The 12,557-nt window shown below is 26.9% G+C and overlaps 1 protein-coding gene across 1 annotated transcript; it reads right to left on the bottom strand.

Annotated features, from left to right (window-relative positions):
* Positions 1 to 134: 134 nt before the first annotated feature.
* Positions 135 to 2,190, bottom strand: LOC127287671 (probable transcriptional regulatory protein Gura_1416). The gene is made up of 4 exons (XM_051314729.1): positions 1,912 to 2,190; positions 1,017 to 1,263; positions 608 to 767; positions 135 to 430 (listed from the first exon to the last, which is right to left on the bottom strand). The coding sequence occupies exons 1-4, from the start codon at positions 2,087 to 2,089 to the stop codon at positions 230 to 232; spliced, it is 786 nt and encodes a 261-aa protein (XP_051170686.1). The 5' UTR covers positions 2,090 to 2,190; the 3' UTR covers positions 135 to 229.
* Positions 2,191 to 12,557: the final 10,367 nt, after the last annotated feature.

Below are 12,557 nucleotides of genomic sequence, written 5' to 3'. Positions count from 1 at the left end.
TAAGAATTAATTATAGTCAACTAATTCACCTTTCTTCCTCATTATTCCAGGATTCGATTTAATAAAAATGATGCATTTTTTTTTAAATTGAATTTTAATTATAATTAAGAAAATTTTCGGCGAAAAATAAGAAATTTTTTTTAAACCAATTTACGTTTATTTAATAAACAAGTTATATTATAAGTTTTATAAACTAATATATTTACAAAAAAATAATTTGCACTATTTTTTATGCAATATTATCATAAGCTTGAACAAATTCTTCCATTGATCTCATCCTATCAATAAGTTTAGTAACAACATCAATGCCTTCATCACTTATTTCAACTAATGAATGTGGAACAAATTGTTCTTCCGCAGATTTAATAATAAATCCTTTTTTTAGTAAATTATTTTTCACCACCATTAAGTGCAAGGGATTGCAAGTAAACTGAAAAATAAAATTATTTTCTATTTTATTGTTTTCAAATATTGATTATTTTTAAATTTTTAATGCAAAAGCTAAAAATATATTTATGAAATGATTTTAAATTAACAAAATTACTATAATATTTTTATTTCAAAAAAAAAAAAATCAACATCTTTAAAAATAATTATTTCTCAATACCTTGAGATATATTTTATCATCCTGTTCAATTTCCGAAACATCCTCTGCTCCAACTTCTATTGCGACATCAGTTGCTGCATCGATGTCTATAGTTTTTTCCATTAAAATATGACCCTCTTGATTAAATACTGAATTTATTGATCCATCTGTTAATTTACACCTGTGAATAAAATTTTCTATAAATTACTAATTTTCTTTTTTTATATTTGAGTGAGAAAAAAAAACAACATATTTTAGTCAATATTTTTTATGAAAATTTTTTTCTCAATATTATTAATGATTTTTATAACTTGGATAAAATGAAAAATAATTTATTTTTTTTAAAATGATAATAGTAGTTCAATTATAGAAATATAAAAACAAAAGTTTTGCTTTAAAGTATTTTTGAAAATAAATAATTTCAACATACATGCATTTCTTGACGTGATGATTAATAGTAATTTTAGTTGTTGCTAAATTATCTGTTACTAATTGAAATATAAAGAAAGATCCATCTGGACCTTGAACACTAATATGAAAATTGTGATCTTTTGTTTTTGTACGTTGAAATTTTTCAAGATACGCTGTAATTGTTCCATTTGGTACTTGTTTCTTTTTTGCTTCATCTATCCAATAAGATAATTTTAAATTTTTATTTGGATTCGCTTCACCATTAGCTGTAGGAATTATTAAAATTAATTTTTACAGATATATAAGAAATTTATTTTTATTTTTTCCTTTTATATTGAAAATTAGAATATTTTTCAAATAAGCAATAACTTTTTAAACTAGATATTATGAGATAAAAATATTTAAGGAGGTTTAAACCCATTAACATAACCTCAAACTAAAAAGTAGTTTTTAATAGAACTAAAAATATATAAGTTAGTGAACAATTCTAATTTTTATCCAATTTTTATAAAACAAAATATTTTTAATAATATTTAATAAACAGAATTGTAGAAAATCTTTCAAAGAGCAAAATGAGCTATTATTTTGTAAGAATTGCATAAAAATTACAATTGTTCACCAACTTAAATAAAAAAAAATATATATATATAAAAAGTGAAATAATTATTAATTAAAAATAAATTTTTGCGCAAAGTAATTTATTTTAAAAATTATACAATTGAATCTTTCAAAATTTAATAAAATTAATTTTATTTATAGTTTTATTTGTTGTTAAAAACCATTTTTTAGTTTGAGGTTATGTTAATCGGTTGAACCTCCTTAAAGCAACAGTTTAAAATAATATCACATGGTTCTAAAGTTACACAGTTGAAAAATTAATTAGAAATTAATTAAAAAAAAAAAATTATAAAAACCTGCTATTGCTGCTCTTATTTGTCTCAAATATCTCATTATCATTGCGGACTTTTCACTATCCTGTTTAGCTTTTGTATGTTTAATATTTTGCCATTTACTGTGGCCCTTCAGTCTTATAAATTCTTTAAAAGGCGAATTATTCGTTGATCTAAATAACGGTCTTAGTATTTTATTCATTTTTTAATAAAACAAAATTATATTAACTTTCGATTATCAAAATTTAAAATCAAATCGTCAATTTAAGGTTATGTTCAACTTTCATTTCTTTTATCATTTGAGTAAAACTCGTTGAGAAATTAGTTCACTTTTTTTTTTTTGCCAATGGCGCTGCAATTTAAAGTCCTTACCATGATGGGTAATTGTTTGATTGTTGTTAATAATGTTTTCTCATTAAATAAATTATCTTCCATGAAATCAGTATAAAGTTAATTAAAATTTGTTTAGATGGAATTAGTGTTAGGAATATTTAAATTATTATTACATTCTCATTTAAGAATTCCAAGTTTTTATCTTTTTAAAAAAATCACAGATTATTTAAATTTCATGATTCTTAATAAAATTGATGAATAATAAAATAAATTTTTATTTTCAGATAATCATTCCATTTGGTTCAATTATGACAGAGAATTGTTTCGATAAAAATTCGTTGAGTTTATTTTACCCGTAAGGATGAAAAAAAAAGTGAGATGAATTTTGTTGAGGACTTGTTTATTTCTTGGTAAGTCATTTGATAATCATATTATTTTTTATTTTTATTATAACCATACATTCGACTGATTGCCCCAATTTTGCATTTTTTATAACTAAAGAATTATTTGCCATTTTAAAAAAATTTTAATCAAATTAAAGTGAAAACAAAAATTATTCATGCGCCCTTCAACTTTTTTTACATAGGGGAAAAGTTGAAAATTTATGAAAAAAATTGTTGCCGCGAAAAATATATATATATGAATATTAGGACGTTTTCTAATCGGTGTTTAGATCGGTACAACTGAAAATGGCAGCTTTACGATTTTTGCTACGATTTGCGGGTTGTGGCTTTGTGGTACGCCCACATTGTGAAAGGTTCTATCGCGAGCGGGGTCCCTGTTTACTTTACGGCTTGTGGCCTCCGTCACCGATATATGTACAAACTAGGAACCAAGTAAATGCACTACATTTCCCTCTATTATTATTATTATATATGCCACAAATTTTAATAAAAAAAAAGAATGGTTCCGTTCTACATCTTAAAATTGACCTACTTTTTAAAAAAATTAATTTTTATGATCTCACCAAAAATTGAATAGTCCACTTGGAAATAATTCATTATAAGTCTCTGGATGATCGTCGAGAAAATTAAATCTTAATCTGGGCAGCGAAATTCTGCCACTCTTTCGAGAGTTATTTAAAATTCCTTTCTCAAGAAAAAGACTTAAATCTGCTTTATATTCGAAATTTTCTCTATTCGTATATATAAAATTCCCTTTCGTGAAACATTTCAATAAAGATCTCAGGAATTTTCATTTTATGCTTCTTGAGTAGAAAATTATTTTGTAAATTTTTGTAAAATTTCACTCGATATTGTATTTTGTTTTTATATTTTTTTGTCAAATTTTCATGTCAATGATTAATTTTAAAATTCACATTGAAATTCTAGAAATTGATTAATTGCTTCTAGTATAAATATTCATAATTTTTTTTTTTTTTTTTTTTATTTTTTTATCTCCCTTACAAGAATGTATTCTTATTTGGAAACTGAGTGTTATCAGGTCGTATTTTTTGCAGCTATCTCCTGCTTTACATTTGCGTAGCATTCATTTTGAGAAGAACGAGATATTAATTGTGCCTCGGGCAGTAACTAAATCCCCGGGAATTTTTACGGCTCATCGGTATAAATCAATTTTGCCGTCGACAACCCTCTCTTGAACCCGAAAGCAGCAACAGTTGTATAGTAATGGCAGAGTCGGGTGGAGGAGGGAGGGGGGGGGTTTGCTCCTGTCGGAACATAAATTATCTTCTCTCTCTCTCTCTCGTTCCACCCCTTTTCAACCCCACCCCACCCCCCTCTTTATACTTCCACCCTAATCCAACCCAATGTGCACCCACCTATCTACCCACTTTGCAAAATAGAATTTGTAATCCAAACTCAACTATTTTGTCTGATTTATTTACTGTCCTAGCCAATGCAATTGCATTCGCAGCCAAGACTTTTTTGTACATGGCACAAGACGTATTTCTAATTTAAAGTGACGAAACACTTTAATTTAGTTGAGATTTTTTTTTCGTTTTTAAAAAATACATTTGCTTAATAATAATAAGAGGGAAATGTAGTATTTGTAATATATTAAAAATAAATTTTTTAATTCTTTTGGTGCGCATGATTATTTCATAAAAATCATTATCCAGATAGCAGGTAAGCTTGCGGAAAGCTTGCCGCGCAATATTGACAACCTTGCACGGCAAACTTGCCGCAAGCTTCAAATGTCCCACCTGACCGAAAGCTTGCATGGTAAACTTACATTGCAATCTTTCGGTAAGTTAAGCATGCAAGCTTTCGGTCAGGTGGGACATTTGAAGCTTGCGGCAAGTTTGCCGTGCAAGGTTGTCAATATTGCGCGGCAAGGTTACTGCAAGCTTACGTGCTATCAGGGTAGTTACAATTTTTATTTTAAAGAATTCTATTACATATAATCATTTTTTTTTTGAATCTTCGAATTAGCATTTGACAAAATTCATTTCAAAACTAATTTTTACTTTACAAAATTTTTAAATACAAATATTGCATTTGATAGAATTTTTATTTTACAGAATTTCTCTTTACAACAAATTTTTATTTAAAAGATTTCTAATTTAACCAAATTTTAATTTAGCAAAATTCTCATTAGAATTTTAAGTGTCTCGAATTTTTTAATGCTAGAAATTTCAAATTCGCACTGAATTTTAATTTGTCCAAATTTTTTATTTGTAAGAATTGTTATTTGATTGAATTTTTAAAACGCCGAATTTTCATTTATCCGAAATTGCAAATGGCCCTAAACAAATAATCGATAGAAATTTTTTTTGCGCTGTTTTTAAAATTTACCAATCACAATTTTGTAATTTTTGATTGGTCAATTTTAAAAATCGCACTAAAATCTTTCTGATGATTGTTTATTCGGCCATTTTTGGAATTTCGGACAAATGAAGATTCGTCATTTTAAAAATTACATGAAATAAGAATTTGTGCATAAAAAAATTCGAACAAATGAAGATTCGGTAAATTTAAAATTTTTACATTTTAAAATTCGAATCACTTAAAATTTTGTTGAATGAAAATTATATGCTAAATGAAAATTTGGTTAAATTAGAATTCTTTTAAATAAAAAATTTCGTAAAGAGAAATTCTGTAAAATAAAAAATCTATTAAATAAAAATTTTGTATCTAAAAATTTTATAAAGTAAAAATTTGTTTTGAAATTAATTTTGTTAATTCGAAAACTGAAAATTCATCCAAAAAAATAATTGTAACTAATAAAATTCTTTAAAATGAAAATTCTAACTAATTATTTTTATGGAATAATCATGCGCCTTATTCTTCTACACTGAAAAAAAATTTATTTGATTCAAATAATCTGTTACTGGACTATAATATCAAATTTATTTGTACTACTTATTTGTATCAAATAATTATTATTTTAAGTCAATTAAATGGTATATGTTTCGCAAATACAGAAATTATTGGTTCAAATCATTTTATTTAATTCAAATAAAAAATTTTTTTGCTTCAAGTAAATATTTATTTCATAATAGTCAAGTAATTGATTTTTTAAATCAAATAAATTTTTTTTCGTATTATAAATTTTTTTTAATAATTTTCAAATTCATAAGTATATTATTTTACTAAAATTATCATATTTCATAAATTTCTTGTCGGGATAAAATAAAAATGTAATTTTCGCATTTACATCTTTTGAAAAAAATTATATATATTAAATGAAACATTTTAAATACTTTTTAATTAAATGTTTTTTTGCTTGAAAAAGGAAAAATAATTTTAATTACTCAAAGAATCTGTTGTGATGTTCTGTTTTCCAATTAACTAAAACAAGTTTTCTTTTTCTTTCTTTTTTTTTTTAGTAATTACGAATTTCAATGTTAAACTAAATTCACTAGCATCTTTTAAATGAAAAAACGAAATAAAAGAATATTAGCGTTAAAAGAAAAGCTTTTCTTTCAAAAGGTCCTAGAATAGAAGAACTTTCATTCTAGAGCGAGAACTAACCGCTTTAAGTTCGTTCAGAATCGACTTTACCAAACCAGCACATAGTTGAAAGTGGGGTGTTATCGGTTACTCCTTTTTGTTTCAGTTGAATAAGCACAATTCGTTCTGAAAAGAGAAGGGTGCTCAGTTTTATTTGATAAGACTTTCTTTTCCTTTTGCACTTCCCTATTTCATTTCGCAACTCCAAAGTGCAGTTATTGACCTCACTTTAAAAAAAGAAAGAAAGAAAAAAAAAAAAAAAAGAAATCAATCGTCATTCTTTTAAAAAAAGTTTCACACTTATTATTTGTTAATAATTTGAGTTAAAAGTTATTAAGTTTATATTAAAAAATGCTAACTTTAATGAATAGACTTTTTTTTATTGAAGTATTGATTGCTTTTATTTTTTGCAAGATAATTAAGTTTTCATTGTTCTGGATTTTTCATGACGTGAATTATTATATATCTTTGCGTTCTCTATTGAGCAGGTATACGACTATATTATATTGGTGGATGAGTGTGCATCGTGCTCAATTTTACGATGGTAAACGTGCGCTGGAAGTAGACGGGCAGTTTAATAAAGGCGTGGGTGTGTGCTAGGGGTGCTAGTTAGCGCCATGTCCGGCGCCGACGACGACGCCGTCTGGACGCCTATGGCCTCTCAATGTACAGCGTCGTATTCTCTCTATCTCTTCTTACTCTTTGCGTCCTCTTTCTATCTAAACACGCCAAATCAAAATAACTTGCGCTCCATCCAAGAGATACGATCCTTGGAAAAAAAAGGGCACCCTTCGAAGGTACATACAAACCAATTTGAAACCGTTCCTCCAATTCTCTATACTATACTATGACTCAAATAAGCATCTCTAGGCTCTCTCTCTCCTTTTTCTTTCTCTCTTCTTATTTCCCAAGCCTACAGCGAAGCAATTTCTACTGTATTCCGTTTCAATTAACCTTCGAAGTCTTATTTACTCCTACTTTATTCGCCTTCACGTCTTTATTATTTCTCTTAGGGTCGGAAAATTGACTCCAACTCAGAAATTAATTATTGGTGATTACTTTACCCTGACAACATTGGCGTCTCGGGTTATAGGAAAAATCTTGTTGATAATAATAATAATTTCATCTGAGAATAAGATTCATTTTTTTTTTTTTACTTTAAAGAAATACATTTTTAGATTATATCACATATACATAAGATATTTTAATGGGTTAAGCACTCTTAAAATCCATTATATTATATTAGTGCAGCCTGACCTGTTTTATGTCAATCGATTCTTATTTCAATTTGATCTTCTATTAATCGAATTATTTGCACTATTGAGAATAAGGAGAAAATGTTGTTTTTATTAATTTAGAGGTTTATTGAAGATATTGATCTTTAATTAGGTTTTATTTATCGTTGAAATGCACACATTTATGATAGATAAAATTAATATTTATTGAACCATCACTTGATGATATATTGTTTTTGTATCATATAGAAAATCGAAACTATACGACTTTGCCTTATGTTGTCACGATATTTAGTAAGTAGTAAAAATCTAATTAAAAGGACCGTTGCTTGTTAACCATAAAATGTTCCATTGGTTAAAAAGAAATTCCACCTTCTCCACGGATTTACGACTTTTTGCACTTCCGGTCTTGACTTTATATTATCACTATAGTAAAACTTCAATTTAGAATTGTGTCAGTTTCATTGTTCTAATCATATCAACAGAAGCTTTTATCATTGGTTTTAATAATTTTCAATAATATGAAAAACTTTTTTATTTTAGAAAAAAAGTCTCATTTTTTTTTTATAATTCTTAGAATATACTTTGGGACAAGTTACTTGAAAATTAAGAATTCATTATAAATATATGAAAGTTACAAGATTCGTTACGAACGGTCTTATTTCAAGTGGTCCGATGTTATTTCCGACTGATTCTTTCTCTTCTGCGCTTTTATTAGAGCCAAGAAAAGTCGGAGCTTCCTTTTCTTCGCCTTGGCATACTTGAAAGAGACGCGAAGTTAATTCGATGAAAGCTTGACGGGCGCATAACTTTGCACTAAACTAAACTAACTTAACGGGCAAACTAAAAGGGTAACTTAACGTCTCAACAGCGGCAATGCAAAACTTACGTTGGCGTCTTTTAGGTGATTTCAAAACTGATACTTAAAACAAAGGGACTTGCGAAATGAAACTTCCCAATCTTTTTATTGAATTTATTTTTTTTTTTACCTTCATTTTAAATTCTAAATTTTGTTTAATTTCTATTGCTTGATATTTGTATTTTATTAATATTACGTCAGTTTCAATTGTATAATAATGCACATAATTCGACACAAAAGAAATTATATGATTCTATTGAACTTAAATTACATAATCCATTTCAATGCAATTTATATAATATTCATTAGAAGCTATTAATGAAACGTAATAGTCCATAATTTAGTGTTTTAAATAATTTGAGTTTGTTTTAAAACAAAACTGATTTTTAAAAACTTGTCATCAATATTGGAACTGCAATTTTGATGTTAATTTTCATAAAACGTGTATTACGTAATTATATTTTCTCTGCTATTTTAAAGAATTTTTTTTTAATAACCATTTCATTTATGTAATACTCGTATTTTAATTATTCAATTTTTAAAAGAGCTTTTTCTTTCTCTTTTTTGCACGTGTTCGCTTTTCAATCGCACACGTGAATGTCGAGTGTTGTTCCACTTAAATGATCAATATCCATTGGACAACATCGTTTACAAATACTCGCTAATATTCCTTGTTCATTAAGACAATTAAACAATATGAAACTCGTTACGCCATTAAATACAGAATCTTTTTAATTTGTTTTCCCGCACGTTTTTAATCACCCTTGGTATATATAAGCAAATTATCATTTTATGGAAATAATAATTTAATTAGAAGTGGAAAATAACTGAATATTTTCCTCCATATACACAATAAACGCGAAATGTGCCAAATATTACACTCGGTAAAGAATTGCCGACTTTCCACCCTTGTAACACAATGTACTTTTCTGGTTTTATTGTTAGATACGTGTAGGTGTTACTAATTAAAAGAATTTTCTAAAATATCGCGTAAGATTATTAGAAATACTCTGATATTATCAAGTCAACCATAACTGATTCCATCCTACGCTAACAATAGATCGATGTCTAACGAGGTCGTCCTTAGGTCGTGGCTAACACGAAATCATTATCACGCCATATCGCATTGTTGAAGCAAACCTGCCAAAGCTTTGACAGCATATCGCTTTATCGATCGATTTGTCGGAAACATTTTTCTCATCATTATTTCTCCACAGTTAAATGACATATATAAAACTGAAGAGTAAAATAAATCCTAGAAAGACAAATGTCTTTTTTCTTTTTTTTTTATATAATCGGAAATTTTTCCTTATCGTTAACTATATTTTGGATGAAAATAATGTGTTTTTTAGAAGTTAGTAGAACTAAAATAAAATACATTTTTCCCTCATTTCTTTGAAACGTATAATAAATTTTATTATAAAATTTTTAACCTCTAAGTTTAAGTCCCAGAAATAATGTATAATTTTATAATGATTTTACAATTATTGCTTTGATGCTTGTGAAAACAAGATGAATGTAAAATATTATACCAATATTTTCATTTGAATTTGTTATAATAATAATAAACAAAATTAATTATTATTCTCAGGAAATTGATTTTCAACTGAAGAAATCCGGCTATATTAATGAATCGTGTCGGTTTTAAAAATTATTACCTCCGGGAGTGTTCGAATTTTTTAAAATCGCGTTACGAATTTTCAGGGTTTTAAAAGTTATTCTTTTCATGTTTTATCGTTTTCCGTATAGTAAATAAATATTTTCAGGAATTCGATCTACAACTGAAGATATATGATAAATAATTATGGAAAAAACGTGTAAAATGGGAAAAGTCAGATAATTTTATAAAAAATCTTTAAATGTCAGGGAATATTTATTCAAAGAAACCAAAATTGCATATAAAAATTTTAATTTTAAATAAACGCAGGAAACTAACCAAATATTATGCGATCGGGATTAGTTACTAGTAAGTTAGTTACTCTAATTATGATAACTCGGTTACACATTAAAAAAGAAGTCTAAAATTATTTACCCCATATATAAAATGTATGTATAATAAATAAATTTGTCCTTATTTTGTTGGACAGACACTTTAAAATGTTTACTCCCTCCATATCGGCTTAAAAAAGGCCGTTTTCATGACTTTATTTTTATTGCATTCTTGCGTAATATCTTTGAATATGCTAATCTGTAAAGAAAATTTTTAATACCTTTTACTTAATTAATTTTCCTGTAGACTCGATAACTTATTTGACTGTAAAATTTTTAAAACTCATTTGCTTATAAAAATTTTAACGTACCTTATTTAAAACTCGAAATTTTTTTTGATGTTATTGGGATTAGTACTTGAGGAGCTGAATCCAAAATCCGACTGTTCGCCCTGACCGCACACGCTCATATCAGACGGGTAGAAATTCGCGCTTCTACGCTACGAACAATACGCATCTGTTATGAACGTGTGCAGCCCGAGCCAACAGTCGGTTCTTCGATCCAACTCTTCAATTATCGAGTCCCACAGTAGACTCGTCAAAATATTAGACTGATAAATTTTCTAATTTCAAAAGGCTATCAAAAATTCTCTATTCCCTCCAATGCCTCAAAATTTTTTTTGGATGTTATCGGGATTAGTTACTCATTTTGTCAGTTAGTTCCCAAATTATGTAAAACTTGTTAGTTGCGTAAATTTTTGAAAATGATGATGGGTAGAGAAAATATTTAGTCTCTTATAATTATCAAGTCCCACTGCATACTCGCTTTTTCATTAGACAAAATAAAATTCTAAACCATTTACCCTGTAAATTTAACTCATGAATAATGGATAAATTTGTCCTTAACTTGTTGAACATACACGCTTTATGGTTTACAACTTAAATTTCTCCTCAAAGATCGGTTATTATAAAGACTTCTTTTTTATTATGTTCTTGTACAATATTTTTAAATATACTAATGGGTAGAGAAAATTTTTAGTCTTTAATAATTATCTAAATTGTTAGACTATAAATTTTTCAAAACTTATTAGTTTTTAAAAATTCTCGTCACATCTTATTTTAAAGCTCGAAAATAATGTTGATGCGATCGGTATTAGTTACTTAGTTATTTTCTCTAGTTATAAACAATCGATTACGCATTAAAAATAAAGTCTTAAACTTTTTTATATTTATTAACCCCGTAAATAAAACGCATGAATTAAGGATAAATCTATTCTTACCTTGATAAACCCTCCAAGTTATATGTATTCAATAACGCCTTAAAAAAGTAGGTTCATATGAAGACTTTTTTTTCATTGTGTTCTAACGTAATATTTTTAAATATGCTAATGGGTAGAGAAAATATTTAGTCTCTAATAATTATCTAAATTATTCGATTCTAAATTTTTTCAAAACTCATTGGCTTTTAAATATCCTTGTCACATCTTATTCTAAAGCTCGAAAATAATATTGATGCGATCGGTATTAGTTACTTAGTTATTTTCTCTAGTTATAAACAATCGATTACGCATTAAAAACAAAGTCTTAAACTTTTTTATATTTATTAACCCCGTAAATAAAACGCATGAATTAAGGATCAATCTGTCCTTACCTTGATAAACCCTCCAAGTTTGATATATTCAATAACGCCTTAAAAAAGTAGGCTGATATGAAGACTTTTTTTTCATTGTGTTCTTGCGTAATATTTTTAAATATGCTAATGGGTAGAGAAAATATTTAGTCTCTAATAATTATCTAAATTATTCGATTCTAAATTTTTTCAAAACTCATTGGCTTTTAAATATCCTTGTCACATCTTATTCTAAAGCTCGAAAATAATGTTGATGCGATCGGTATTAGTTACTTAGTTATTTTCTCTAGTTATAAACAATCGATTACGCATTAAAAACAAAGTCTTAAACTTTTTTATATTTATTAACCCCGTAAATAAAACGCATGAATTAAGGATAAATCTATCCTTACCTTGATAAACCCTCCAAGTTATATGTATTCAATAAGGCCTTAAAAAAGTAGGCTGATATGAAGACTTTTTTTTCATTGTGTTCTAACGTAATATTTTTAAATATGCTAATGGGTAGAGAAAATATTTAGTCTCTAATAATTATCTAAATTATTCGATTCTAAATTTTTTCAAAACTCATTGGCTTTTAAATATCCTTGTCACATCTTATTCTAAAGCTCGAAAATAATATTGATGCGATCGGTATTAGTTACTTAGTTATTTTCTCTAGTTATAAACAATCGATTACGCATTAAAAACAAAGTCTTAAACTTTTTTATATTTATTAACCCCGTAAATAAAACGCATGAATTAAGGATCAATCTGTCCTTACCTTGATAA

This window comes from Leptopilina boulardi, unplaced genomic scaffold (genome assembly GCF_019393585.1).
Source record: "Leptopilina boulardi isolate dan_hultmark-lab unplaced genomic scaffold, ZJU_Lbou_2.1 LbouV2_372, whole genome shotgun sequence".
In the NCBI taxonomy this organism is placed as follows: domain Eukaryota; kingdom Metazoa; phylum Arthropoda; class Insecta; order Hymenoptera; family Figitidae; genus Leptopilina; species Leptopilina boulardi.
This window is presented reverse-complemented; position numbering and strand designations above follow the sequence as displayed.